At 38.9% G+C, this 13,866-nt stretch overlaps 2 protein-coding genes across 2 annotated transcripts; one reads left to right on the forward strand and one right to left on the reverse strand.

Moving 5' to 3' along the window:
* The first annotated feature begins 2,433 nt into the window (after nucleotides 1-2,433).
* On the forward strand, nucleotides 2,434-6,620 carry LOC102224351 (serine/threonine-protein kinase Sgk1-like). The gene is made up of 12 exons (XM_005810584.2): nucleotides 2,434-2,640; nucleotides 3,195-3,270; nucleotides 3,361-3,430; nucleotides 3,546-3,571; nucleotides 3,919-3,976; nucleotides 4,058-4,141; nucleotides 4,231-4,362; nucleotides 4,442-4,554; nucleotides 5,654-5,873; nucleotides 5,952-6,107; nucleotides 6,190-6,279; nucleotides 6,360-6,620. Exons 1-12 carry the CDS (start codon nucleotides 2,574-2,576, stop codon nucleotides 6,504-6,506), a joined length of 1,239 nt encoding a protein of 412 aa, XP_005810641.1. The 5' UTR covers nucleotides 2,434-2,573; the 3' UTR covers nucleotides 6,507-6,620.
* Nucleotides 6,621-7,680: 1,060 nt separating this feature from the next.
* Nucleotides 7,681-13,813, reverse strand: LOC102219597. Its single transcript, XM_005810566.2, has 7 exons — nucleotides 13,342-13,813; nucleotides 12,947-13,256; nucleotides 12,582-12,667; nucleotides 10,668-10,741; nucleotides 10,451-10,576; nucleotides 10,321-10,365; nucleotides 7,681-10,246 (listed from the first exon to the last, which is right to left on the reverse strand). The coding sequence occupies exons 1-7, from the start codon at nucleotides 13,383-13,385 to the stop codon at nucleotides 10,152-10,154; spliced, it is 780 nt and encodes a 259-aa protein (XP_005810623.2). The 5' UTR covers nucleotides 13,386-13,813; the 3' UTR covers nucleotides 7,681-10,151.
* Nucleotides 13,814-13,866: the final 53 nt, after the last annotated feature.

Genomic DNA, 13,866 nt, shown 5'->3' on the forward strand with positions numbered 1-13,866 from the left:
AAACTGGAAAACGTCAATACATTTATTTATCAACCCTCAAAGAAAATGCAAACTATTGGGCATAGATGAGACATTATTTAGTCATGTGCAAAAGTCTAAGTTTTTATAACCCGTATAGTATGTTAGGATGCAGGAACCAAGTGACCCTGCAGTGGTGTAGCCCTTCAAAGAGCGGATCAGTGTCCCTTCATGCTTCTTATGGCTGCAGGTTAGAAAGCCATCAGACGCACACAGAGCTTTGGTAATGGACAGCGCATGAACTCAAAATGCTGCAAACAGAGTTTTAGTTTAAGGGGATACTGACTTTGACAACCAAATAATTATCTGTTTATTTATTTTTAGTTTCACACTTGTATCATGCAGAATAAAAGTCACAATAAAGGTTGAAACAAGATTTGTAATAAATCCATTAATCTCTCATTTTTACACTACAAATACATTTTAATGCACCCTTTCGATACCAAATGTGTAGATATATTCAGCAAATTATAATACAATTGAAAGGTTCATTTATTTCATCTACTCAGATTACAGAATAAAACACATTATAAAGATTAATTACACACAAACCGATGTTGTCACGTCTTTATTTCTGTTAATTATGATGAGTTTGTCCTTACCAATAAAGATCAAAGATTAGAATATTACTACAAATCAATTAAAAAAAAGATTTTTCATACAGAAAAGTGAACTCAATGTCTGCTTAAATGTTATTTTTAAAAATACCCAATTAGCCTCATCAAAACACATATTCTAATTTATTGAATATGACTCTATTCTGTATGAAAGTGCAATAAATTATATTCTCACTCTGAATACAAGTAAAAATGTGTCCAATCAGATTGCTGTCTTGACAAATCACTCAGTGTCAGTCAACACGTTAGCAGTCATCAGACCGTATCACAGTCCTAAAACTGGGTCAGTAATGATCCAAACAGGCCCTGCCTGTTTCCCAGACGTGCCACAGACAAGACGTCTGATAGCACATGTTTGGAGCGCTGTCAGGAATTTACACACGTAGTACAGTTTTCAGAAATCAAAAATAGCCCTAAACTAGTGGGTGCATTCAGAAACTGAGAAGCAAATCATGAAAGCTGAACTTGTCAGTAAAATTAGGGCAACACGTGATGACAGCACTTCATTTGAGTAAACATGCTCCTGTCTGTTTGCTATTATGCAGGGTCCTTCCTTCCTATAAGTACTTGTGAGTAGTATAGTAGCTATAGCCATTTGGCTTTTGTGTTTTCTTGATTAAAAAAATATACATTTCTGTTTAAGATCATCAAATAAAATTTGGTTTAAAACAAAAATAAAAAAAAAAAACATGATTTGTGTATAATTTACCTAGGATTAGCCATGTCTTCTGGTTCAATTTCACTTCTCTCATCCAGATCTGATTACTGCCAGACCAGTAAAATAAAGAAATGGATTTAATAAAACCTACATGATGACATGAAGTAAGCTCAAAGTTCTCAGAAAGCAACTAAAGAAATAAATTTTTTTTTAGTTTTGACATGGCTAAGCACCAAATGTTTTGAGACTCCACTCCACAGTAATGAACCTTCCCCATGTATCCTCCTACCACAGGCCCATCTCACATTTGACAAAAACATTTTGATAATATTTGACTGACAAGACCAAAGAAGAACTCTTTGGAAGGTGTGTGTCCCGTCACACCTGGCACAAAACTAACAGAGCATTTGAAACAAACGATGATACCTGCAGTCTCTGCTTCTTCTGGAGCTGGGTGAATTGCTGTAATTGATGAAACCCTGAATTTCTCTTCCAGAAAATGTTGGGTGAGAATGACATAAAGCACATCAGTACATCCTCTGTAGGGCTCAATAAAGGGACAGTTCTGGGGTCTGGATTAAAATCCAAATGGGATGCTCTGACCTTAAACAGGCTGTTCATGCTTAAAAATGTGTCACATTACTTTGTTCAAACACTTCTGCAAAGAAGAGTGGGACAAAATTCCTTGACAGCGATCTAAGAGACTCGCTGCCTGTTAACCCAAATGCTGAAAGGCAGTCCTTAACGCCAAGTGTGGCATAGATAGATATCAGGGTCAGGCTACTTTCTCACCTGCTTTAAACCGCTAACATGAGGCACCATGCAGTCATGGATCTGCTTTGGAGCTTTTTCAGTCATGGGTGCTAAAATCGACTGCCAGGATGCTTTAATTGCAACGATTATGTTGTAAAACACAGCTATGAAGGCCTTCCCTTTCAAACTTAAATACTTGGTGAGAACAAGTAATTGTTTAATCAACACCGGTAATACCTGTAGCACAGCTGTAGAGAAGAAAGTCCCTCATACTGGCCATAAGCGGCGCTCATGTTGAGCCTCGCATGGTGTATTTATAAGTTGTCCGAGGGAACTTGAACGCATCGCCTAATGCGTCACAGGTCTTAAATTGAGCAGCAGGGCGGTTGAAGTTTCAGTCCCGACGGTCCGGTTTGAGAAGGACGGTCGGTCTGAAACCAGAACCAGAACTTGTTCTCTTTTTAATTTTATTTTTTAAATAATTTTTTTATTATTTAAATTTATTTTTTAAACAAAACTTCCTCCAGATGACTCTGACTCAGGAGCGACCGCTGACTTATGCCAAAATGAAGGGGCTTGTTACATTTATCTCAGGTAGGTCGTCATTTTTAAGCTTAATTGAAAAGTAAAATTAGCCTAAATATCGTCACCTTCCTAAAATACTGGAATAAGTAAGTTTGTGCTAAAAGTGTTCCCCCCCCCCCCCCCCCCCCCCCTAAATCGTCTTTTGAAAGCAAGAGGTGGCAATTAAAAAAAAAAAAAAAGCCTTTAATTTCTTTTTTCTTTCTTTTTTTTTTTTGTGGCCAAAATCACGTTTAGCAAATTTTGACATTATTTTACGAAAGTCAATATAGGAAACATCGCAAATTATTTGGAAAATGCCTTCAATAAAATATTCCTCAATAGGAAATATGAGTTTATATTGAATAATTTCATTTATAAAATTAATATTAAAATAATTTAACACAAAATTGCTTGTGGATGTCACTTAGTTACTCCAGAAAGCTATTAAATTTCGTTTAATGTTCAGTACGACCTCACTCTGAAAAGCTGCCAGACATAATCAGACTAAATCCAGCTAGTACATTCTTATGTAATGGACTAACCCACCCCCTCTCTGCCTGTCCGTCCGTCCATCTGTCTTACAGATGTGCTGAAAGAAAAGAAAGTTGGCTTCAGCGATTTCTTGCACAAACTTGTTTCCACCCACAAGCCCTGCCAACAGTAAGTTAGCAAAGAAAATAAGACTTTCTTTTTTAAAAACTTTGAGTCCAGCCCTTTAACTCTTAGCTGTGTTTGACCTCCCGATTGAAGCCTGGACACCCAGAAACTGCTGAAGAGACAGAGCAAGCTGAGGAGACAGAAGCAGGAGAAAGCTGCCTCGGTGAGTTCAGATCTGGTGGAGGAATCTTAGGAGACGCTGCCTCGACAGCGGATGAAACCCAATCCCACCTTCTGACTGACTATCCCTCCCCTCTCTGTCTGTCTTATTTTTTCAGAGCCTGGTGAATGCAGAAACCTCACAGTGAGTCACACCCACTCACAGCGTTTTTCTTGGCATGAGAAAAAGTTTTGGCTTCACATTACAGAGCAACCCCTTTCTTTTATAGCAGTCAATTGAGAAGCACAGTGAAGGTCCATGGGAGGGTCCCCTAATTGGCTCCTAACCTTGTGAGCCCACGTCACAGGTTGTGGCATTAGCTATTATGAGGGCTTTTTGAGAAAAAACAAATAAACTTAAAAGAACTAGGGTTAACTTATTATGTGGCCACATTATGTGTGTAGCACCATCACTCCATTTACATACTTGTCTTACAATCATTAATACATTTCTTGCTACTTACCACTGTTTTCTGTCTTTGTCTTCATCAGGGTGAAACCCTCAGACTTTGACTACCTCAAAGTTATTGGCACAGGAAGCTTTGGAAAGGTATTTATTTTTTCATTAATATATTAGTTTTTATCTATAAAAGCTGTGAAATGATCAATTAAAACATTAAATGTATAACAGGTGTTGCTGGCAAGACACAGAAAAGAAGGAGGTTACTACGCAGTTAAAGTCCTGGACAAGCAGATGATCATCAAGAGGAAAGAGGTCTGTCCTTCTGTGTTTCGTTGTGTCTGTTTGCCCATCTGTGTGTCTGTTTTTCTGTCTAACTGTGTCTGTGGGTTGTGTCTCTGCAGCAAAGGCATGTGATGGTTGAAAGGAGTGTGCTGCTGAAGGGTCTAAAACATCCATTCCTGGTGGGGCTGCATTTCTCCTTCCAGACGCCGAAGACGCTCTACTTTGTCCTGGACTTTGCAAACGGAGGAGAGGTATGTGGGTTAGAGAAATCCTTTGTTTGATTGAGTCGCACAAATTCTCTCTAGAGTTTTATTTCTGTGTTTCTTTCAGCTGTTTTACCACCTGCAGAGAGAGGGTTCGTTTCCAGAACCCCGAGCTGCTTTCTACGCTGCAGAGATTGCCGCTGCGCTGGGATATCTCCACTCTCTGAGCATTGTTTACAGGTGCACAGATGAAACATGGCTTTGGATAACTCTGTCAGCAGCTCTGCAAGTTTGGCTAAAGTTCAGTTAAAGAGCTTATAGAAAAAATAGTAGACTTCTATAAATTATGCAACATAACTAATCATTAGCTGAAACATTTAGGCAAGTTAAAATACACATTTATTCTCTATGGTTGGTGTTTTTACTTCATATATTAAACGTAATAAGAGGAAAACTACTGAAATCCCTGATTTCAAGTCAAACCTTAATTATGTTGTTTTGTTCACAGTAAATGAGCTCGTCATAAATAAGTGATGCATTTTTATATCCCAATGGAAACTAACTGGTTTAGTCAGAAGAGCATTTTTCAGAGACAGGACGGTCTACCTTACTTTCTCTGAATGGGTTTTTACTGCCCTACATAAGGAGCTTTAAAGTTTGTCAAAGTGTAAAATTGCCTCAATTTCTCAATTAGAACTAGAGAACATGAAACAAATTAATGTCACCAAAGTGTTTCTCAAAAATTAGAAAAATATGTAAGTGAAAGCATCATAGAATGAACAAAATTTCAAATTATGAAGCTAATGAATGTTATCTAGAGGTAATTGAAGGTCTTATGAGAAATCTAGGGCCTACAACGAAAATGATTGACTTAGAGATATTTTATTTACTAAACAATAGGCCTTTCACATCAACAAATTTTGCTGGATGTTAAATTGTCCCTGAAGTTATTGCAATAAATAATAATAATGTTGTTTTTAGACCATTTTCAAGTAATATATTAAAACGGCATAATAATTGAAGAACACATTCTGAAAACTCAAAGTTTCTATTGAACATTTAAAACTGCAACTGAAAGATATTTTAAATATCAGAAATAAACAAAACAACAAATAAAATTAATTATGAAGTTTCTGTAAACAAAACTGTCTTTCGAAAAGGAAGAGCCGGACTGAAAACTTTTGTCATCCAGTTTTTGGTAGAAAAAAAAGAAAAGACAAAAACAATAAATCATGCAAATGTAAATTATTGAGCTTGTTTTATTTTAACAAGCGATGAGCTGATTTATTGCGACAGGCCTACTGAACACTTCTTTTCTGCTCCATGTGTTTCTGTGCAGAGACCTGAAGCCAGAAAACATCCTGCTGGACAGCGAAGGCCACGTGATGCTCACAGACTTTGGTCTTTGTAAGGAAGGCGTGGCTGTAGGTGGGATTACACACACCTTCTGTGGGACCCCAGAGTACCTGGCTCCAGAGGTTCTGCTGGGCCAGCCATACAGCCTGGCTGTGGACTGGTGGGGACTGGGAGCGGTGCTGTTTGAGATGCTCTCTGGACTGGTGAGTCTCACTGGATTAAGCTTCGTCTTACTGTTTTCTGCATCTTTAATTCACTGTATCGCCTGTTCTGCTTCCCAGCCTCCGTTTTACAGCTCCAGCAGACTGGAGATGTTGGAAAATATCCTCTACTCTCCTCTACGGCTGCCCAGCGGCTTGTCTGAAGGCGCCCACTCTCTGTTGAAGGGGTTGTTGGAGAGAAACATCTCCAAGCGCTTGGGCCAGAGACTTGATATTGTAAGTGCTTACAGAACAGAGAGCATCCAGAATGAATGAAGAGGCTCATGACCACAGGATTTTATTTCTGCTGTTTTCTCAGGAAGAGCTGAAGGAGCATCAGTTCTTCGCTTCCATCAACTGGGACGACCTCGTAGCCAGAAAGGTCCGGCCCCTATTCATCCCTAAAGTGGTACGGATAAATCAGAAAATGGTCAGAAACATAATTTCAACAAGTTCCCAGTTGGTTCTGATTGTCTTGTCGTTTTCTAGACCAGTCCTTGTGATGTGTGTTACATCGCTCCTGCGTTCACACTGCAGCCTGTCCCTGCCTCCGTCAACGACAGGACGGAGGCAGCCGCTTCCAGCGCAACCTTTTCTGGATTCTCCTTCATGAACCCAGCAGAGCCAGACTCATAACGCCACCAAGTCCTCCTGGAGTGGGATTGCTTAAATATTTATTAAGTTATATATTTTTTTATGTAATGTCTATTTTTTGTACTTGAATGGGATATTAAAACCCTGATATGGTAATTTGCAGCATGTTTCATTTGTTGATTTTGAATAAACAGTGATATATTTTTAGATTTTCACTGATTTCTCAATATGAGTTATTTATACAGGAGAGGCGGGTCACTATTTCAAGTCCTTCATATCTAAATAGCAGAGCCAGGAGCTGGTTTATATAAAAAAATGTTTATATGCTTTATTGCACAGGTCCCACTTATAAATACATTCACTAGTTACATCTTATCTTACTGGCTTTTTTTAATATTACATACTTAAAGACAGAAGCAGAGCACATTGCAAACGTAACAGGAAAACTCTATACATGGCACTTGTATACAACACACAGCTGAATTCCATTATTAGCAAAAATACATACTGCCCTTTGTGTTGTGACAAACAAAACAAAAACAGTTTATGAATATCAAAAAGCTGAATTATATCAGAAAATATAGCTAATTTATCACACAGAGTGATCTATTTTAAATATTTATGTTTATGGCTTACAGATATTTAAAACCCCAAATTCTGTTTCCCAGAAAAATACATAAGACCAATAATTTTCTGTATAGAAATGTAATGTCATGCTCTACACCAGGGGAGCCCTAGTCCAGTCGTTAAGGGTTACAATCCTGCGACTTTTACATGCATCCCTGCTCCATCACGCTTGAATCAAAAAGCTGAATTCCCTCATCAGCAGTCAGTCGGCTCTGCAGAGGTGATTCGTTTAATTCAGGTGTGTTGGAGAAGGGATGCGTCTGAAAGTTGCAGGATGGTAACCCTTAACGACTGGACTAGGGCACTCACAGTCGGTCATGAAGAAGACTGCTGAGCTGACAGTCTGACAGCCTCCACAAAAGATTGTTGCTAAGGAAGCTGACTACTCTCACAGTGCTGTATCAAGGTATATTAATGGAAAGTTTAGCTGAAGAAAAAAGTATGAAGAACAGCTTGTTCAACAGTTAGGGAGAGATTCACATGGTGTGGACTGGAGTCAATGCTTCAAGATGCAGGACATGAGATACAATTATCAGTCTTTGTGTTAAGCTACTCCTAAACCAGAAACAAGGTCAGAAACATCCGTTAGCTGGGCTAATAGAACGAGAACCGGACTAGACATGGCCCAGTTACCGGTATCAAGTTGTTCCAAAGGTTTTTCACAGTTACAGTGTCAGAACTGCGAACATTTTCAGTCAAACTTTTCTCCATGTTTAAGTCCTTTTATTGAGATTCAAGAGAAACCGCTGCAGTGACTGGACTGTTCTCTGGTTATAAGGAAACAACACAGTGCTCCCCTCCCCTACATGTTTCTGCACACTGCTAGTTAGCTGCCTCAGAAAGGCTTTCCCTCCCTACAAGGAAGACAGTCTGCTTGGTTGCAAGAAACATGGACGGTTATGGTAACATATTTTTCTTAAATTATACAACCAACAGTATTAAAATAATAAAAATTAACTACAATATTTTAGCAGCTCCAGAAATAATGAATTTTTTGAAAAAGTACATAACTTGTAGATCCCTTCTTTTCAACACGCTTGAATCAAATGGCTTGTCAGTATCTTTTAGCTCTACAGGTGCCTGTTATCGAGGCATTTGATTCATGTGTGCTGGAGAAGAGAGGAATCTAAACGTTTTAGGACGGTAGATCTCGAGGACTGGACTTAGGCACCACTGTCACAGAGAATCAACGGCTCGCTGTAAAAAAAGGCAAATATGAGACATGAAATCCATAAAATGGATACGAGTGACAGAAAGGAAACTATTAACACAAAAGCAGAGACTGGTCGCCTCCATGAAATAAGTCAAGCAAAAGGAACCCTCACCATGATTGTCTGTGTTTATCACAGCAGAAACATTTCCAAATAGCCAGATTTGTATTTCTTGTCAGTGAAGGAAAACAAATCAACCTTTTTTAGGCTGCTAACTGGTAGTGTGTAGCAACATGTAGGGGAGGGGCGCACTCTGTTCTTCTGTGACCCCTAAAGCCAGAGAGAAATCCCATCACTCCACTACTTTCTCTGGCATCTCACTGAAAGAACCATAACCAATGAGAATAGTATGATGGAAAGCTTTGGCGGTTTTGAAACTGTAACTGTTTAAAGCCTTGGTAAACCTTAAAGCTGCAGTTGATAACTTTTATTTAAAAATTATTTTTTTTTTTTTACATATTTGTTAAAACTGTCTCTGTTGTGACAGTATGAGACAGATAATCTGTGAAAAAATGTTTGCCCCTCTGCCTTCTCACTGTGGTCTTACTGCCATCTACATAAATCCTCTACTCCAATCAGAAACAACCAATTAGAGCTAAGAGGAGGGGCTTAGCACTTTCAGTCATGCTTGTGTATGCGCTGCTCACACGTTCCTCCACTGCCGTGAATGCTTGGGCTAGTTAGCTTAGCCACAGATGACAGATAAACAGTTTTCTGAAACAGCAAGTTGTTTGTTGTTTCCCTGATTGTTTTTGACTGAGCTGTGAATTTCAGATTGTCAATCAAGCTCCTCTGCCTCCTCCCAGTGATCGTACTGCTATCTGAAAGTCACAGCTCAGTCAAAAACAACCAATCAGAGCCCAGAGGAGGGTCTTAGCAATGTCAATCACCCTTATGTACGCACTGCTCAATGTGCTAATGGCAGAGAAACAACTTACTGTTTCAGGGAACTGTTTATCCATCATATGTGGCTAAGCTAACTAGCCCGAGCATACATGGCAGTGGAGGAAAGTGTGAGCAGCGCATACACAAGCATGACTGAAAGTGCTAAGCCCCTCCTCTTAGTTCTGATTGGTTGTTTCTGACTGAGCTGAGAATTTCTGCAGGTAACAGTAGGACCACTGGGAGGAGGCAGAGGAGCTTGATCTTTTCACAGATTATCAGTCTCATATTATACAGTCACAACATGGTGACAGTTTCAACAAATATGTAAAAAAAAAAAAAACATATTTTCTTAATAAAAGTTACCAGCTGAAGCTTTAATACCAGTAACCAGTCCATGCTGAGACCAGTGGGTTTTCTCTTTTGCCCAGTTTGGAGGTTTTTGTTGTTTCTGGTTTGGGGGTGACTAAACATGAGAACAGGACAGTTGTAGCCCATATTCTGTCAGTGGAAGATCATGAAGCTCTGAATTCAACTACTGTCCAAGTCTTGTAAATCTCCCACTAAACACTTGACTTCACTGTAATCACCCCTTTTCCTACTTTTCTAGTATTACTATTTTCTTTCCACTAAACTTTCCATTGATATGCTTGGATACAGCAGTCTGTCAGGAGTCAGCTTCTCTAACAATGACCTTTGTTGACTTACCCCAAACTGGAGGATCTGCTAGCAGTCTTTTACATTTTAACAATCAATTTCACTGGTTTTATGTAATATTTGAATTTTCTAAGAGACAGAATTTGGGGCTTTTATTAACTGTAAAACATAATCATCAAAATTAACAGTAATAAAAGCTTGAAATAGATCACTCTGTGTGTAGTAAATGTATATAAACACAAGTTTAACCTTTTTAACAGAATAATTTAAATGAGCTGATGTTATCCTAATTTTTTGCCTTTCCAGCTTGTCAGTAGTAGCTGAAGGTGGCGTAGCTCTGCTCACTCTGACATGTGAAGTAAGCAATCAGCTGACCATTGCAAATCATCAAAAACAAGCCGCTAACTGTGGAAAAAGGGACACAGAGAATGAATAAAGAATAAACTCATTATTGATGGTTGCCATTGATGTTAGCTTACCTAAAGCCAGCCACCACTGCCAAACTGTAGGAAACTCCAACATCACTGCAACGGAGAGGCAAATCATGCAGTTACACTGCAGATTTGGTCATTTTGCTGTGCACAAATGTAGATGTGCTGTTCTGCTCACCCAGGCTGGTGATCATGACATGAAGAAGTGTGACAGTGAGGGCGTAGTCCCAAACCCGCCTCTTCACCACTGCAGCAAACAGTATGCCACTACAAAAGTAGGTCAGCTCCAAGGAGAGGAGGTTGACTGGAGGACACAAGTAAAGTGATGAAATATGTTACCTGTAGAAAGCTGACAATCAGTGCTGCTGATCACACTGTGTATGGGATATGCTCACCCAGGTATTTGGAGTTAGACTCAGCAGGTTCAGTTTTAAAATCGAATGGAATCAGCCCGTCAAACTGATCCAACCTACATAAGGAAACATCAGCTGTTAGAGCAAAAGACTCATGTTTTTATCATTGTCTAAACCTAAAAAGCAAATGGATATCAGTAGAATTGTGCACAAATTTCTTATTAGTCAGACTTTCCTGTTATCTTTTGAAGTGGATATCATTAAAGTATTTTTAAAGTTTCTCTTTTGACTTTGGCTGCTGTTTCTCCTATTTCTTTTACTTGACCATAAAAGCATATTTTGCTTTGTGTGGAAGGAGAACAAGTGGAGGATTAAATAGAAAACGTCAGGCCTAAAAACAATCCAAATGTAATTAATGGTGATATTAAGGCCCAGTTTGCAAATGAATAAGAGGGACAGCCTCTATTAAAGGCGTAAAACTCTAACCTATTCAGAAAGCCTGAAAAACAGTTTTAAAACCTCCCTTTAATGTTCTGGTTCCTTGGAAGTGAAATGTTAGCCACACTTATTGGTGGCACTACGGATAAAGATGTCTAAAAGGAGTATTCATATTTTCTTGCAGTAGCATGATCTCAGATTCAAAAGAATAATAATAAACCATAATTTTAGAACACTTACTCAGAAGTAAAAACAATCTATGGCAAAAATTTTGATACATAACATTCATTTTACTTTAAATGGAAATAAAGCATGTATTTTAATTCTATACATTTATAAGACTTTGTAGGAATTTGTGTTCAATAATGCATGACTTTCTGTCTCCTTGGGGTATAAATGTGACATAATACAAAAAGATATTTCTTTAAGGAACTTGTCACTCAGCTGGGTGAGGAGCTACCGCTCGATGTCAAGGGAGTTACAAAATATCCAAAGCTTGCATTCAGGGGAAACCAAGTCTCCATAATAATTATTAAATGCTGTTTACATTCCAGCTATCTGTTTGTGAATGGTGCCTAAAGATGTTCTTTTCTGTCTTACCATCCGAAACATAAACATGTGGAGTTTGCTTTAACTGGGACTGTTTGTTTTTGTCAATAAGCCTGAAGTAAAAACTCCAGGTCAGTCTGGTTTGAGAAAAAAAGAATAAAAATGCTGATAAAATACCTCATGTTCCAAACACCCTTGGAAAATTCTTAGATTTTATTGTATTGTGAATTATTTGAAATATACAGGATTTAAATAAAAGTCAGGTGGACTTGACCAGCAAATTAAAAATGCTTGTATTTGGCTCTTTTAACGGGATCAGTGATCTACATAAAACACTGTTAAAGGAATAGTTAAAGAAACTCTATGTTTCAACCTTGTGAAATGTTACACAATGAGGCTAAATGATGTCCTGTTATCAAAAAATGTATGGTAGAAAGTATTAACCACCGGGCTACTGATAATGTTTCCATATGGTTATTTTGTTATAAACAGTTATTTCTTAGGGTTATATTTAATCCCCTACGTTGAAAACTATGTTTGCAAATGGATGTTTTCCCTTCACATGTTCAGTGTGAGATTATCCAAAACCTGGAATAAAAGATTAATTTAGTAGAAGACATTGTACGATTCTTGACAATCAGGCAATTCATATAGAAATGTAAGATGAAATGAAACATAAAACACATTTATGAGTCAAGTAAGGCATCAAAAGACTTCCGACACGGTTTAATTTGTGTAATTTTAACTAAACTACTTCTAGCAAGATATAGGATACGCCTTTAAAAAAAACTGAGCATTGATTTCATTTGAAAATTGCCGATATTTAATTATCTCGCTGCTATCTGCGTTTGAAAAACGTCCCCCCTGCAAGATCAGGGTCGCTCGCTCTGCGTGTTAGTAACCGCGTTGCTGGGCATTGTTAATTCCTGCGCTTGTGCTTGTGCGCATGCGTGGGAAATTTCTACTCACCTGAAAGCACCGAAGCACACACTCCCGATCATGTAGAAAAGGGAGTAAAATATGAGCAGGCACAGCAGCAGATTGAGCAGCACGGTCTGCGGGGACAGAAAGACAGGATGCGCCACCAGTCAACAAAACCTGAAGCTGAACATGCACAGTATTAAAATGTTAGTGTGGGATCCACGTTATAGGCGAGCAGGGAGCTTTCTGACCAGCTGCTGAATCATGCATGAGAAAATCGGAACGTGACACAGTGAAGCGTGTGGCATCCACACCACGACTAGCTGGTTTTACAACACATCATTCGCCACAGAGACGCTCCCGCGGATTGCTTTAGTGCAAACAGCAGCACATCACAATCTATTGCCGCTTACCTTTGAGTCGACCGCTTTGCCTTTGAATGCCATTTCATGGTTTGCAGCTTTGAAGCCACTTGATGATGTAACGCAAAAGGGATGCAAGCTGCAATCTGCCGCTAATCCCAAGGAAGCTGGGACACTTGCGCCATCTAGCGACCAAACGATCACAAAACACGGAGCAGCGTCCGCCGCCGCTTTTACGTCCAAGGAGATGAACTCATTTCGTCGCCATTTCGGAACTTTGCATATGTGGTCATTTCGTACACCACGTCTTCGGGTAAAGAAGCAGTTCTGAGGCCAGATGTTTCTCTGCGTTGAAAGCAAGCTAAGCAGATGAATAGATCGTTAAATAAATACATAAATAAATAAATGCAGAATTCAAACTTAAAATATGTATAATACTGTCTAACCATGGGTGGAGGTGGTGGGAGAGAACATTTCTACTGCTGTCCATTATTCCCCTGCCGCCATCTTTGGTAACGCCACTTCGTAACTTTTGTGGGGTTGTTTGGTCGTTTCGTACCCTACGTTTTGATTAAAATCCGTTTGCTGAACCTTCCTCCAGGTGAATTCACTTCCTCCTCAGTTTGCACCCACTTGTTGACATGTCACACTGTCCTATTCGTAATTTTTTAGACAGTAAAGAATCCACTTTTGAAGTTGGGGAAGTGTATTTATTTTCAAGAAATACATGAGTCATAAAAAATAAAATATTAAATCGGATTTACTGATAACTTTGTGCGGGGATTATATAACCATTTATTTTGTTGATCTAAATTAGGGCCTGCTAACTTGAGATTAACACCCCAGCCTTAAAACTGCTCAACTCTGGGCGATCTCCTGTTGGAAGATATTATTAAATATTCACAGGAGTCCAGCAGGCAATCAGTAAATTATATTTTATTACTTAATGTCTGCAGGGATGAAATAGGTGC

This window comes from Xiphophorus maculatus, chromosome 3 (assembly GCF_002775205.1).
Source record: "Xiphophorus maculatus strain JP 163 A chromosome 3, X_maculatus-5.0-male, whole genome shotgun sequence".
In the NCBI taxonomy this organism is placed as follows: Eukaryota; Metazoa; Chordata; class Actinopteri; order Cyprinodontiformes; family Poeciliidae; genus Xiphophorus; species Xiphophorus maculatus.

Excerpts from the sequence above, each read along its gene's own strand:
- LOC102224351 (XM_005810584.2), top strand. The coding sequence starts at position 2,574 with ATGACTCTGACTCAGGAGCGACCGCTGACTTATGCCAAAATGAAGGGG. Across the intron at positions 3,431-3,545 it reads AGCAGGAGAAAGCTGCCTCG|AGCCTGGTGAATGCAGAAAC; the intron begins GTGAGTTCAGAT and ends TTATTTTTTCAG. Across the intron at positions 3,572-3,918 it reads GTGAATGCAGAAACCTCACA|GGTGAAACCCTCAGACTTTG; the intron begins GTGAGTCACACC and ends TGTCTTCATCAG.
- LOC102219597 (XM_005810566.2), bottom strand. The coding sequence starts at position 13,385 with ATGGACAGCAGTAGAAATGTTCTCTCCCACCACCTCCACCCATG. Across the intron at positions 10,742-12,581 it reads GTGTGCTTCGGTGCTTTCAG|GTTGGATCAGTTTGACGGGC; the intron begins GTGAGTAGAAAT and ends TTCCTTATGTAG. Across the intron at positions 10,366-10,450 it reads TGTCATGATCACCAGCCTGG|TGATGTTGGAGTTTCCTACA; the intron begins GTGAGCAGAACA and ends TCTCCGTTGCAG.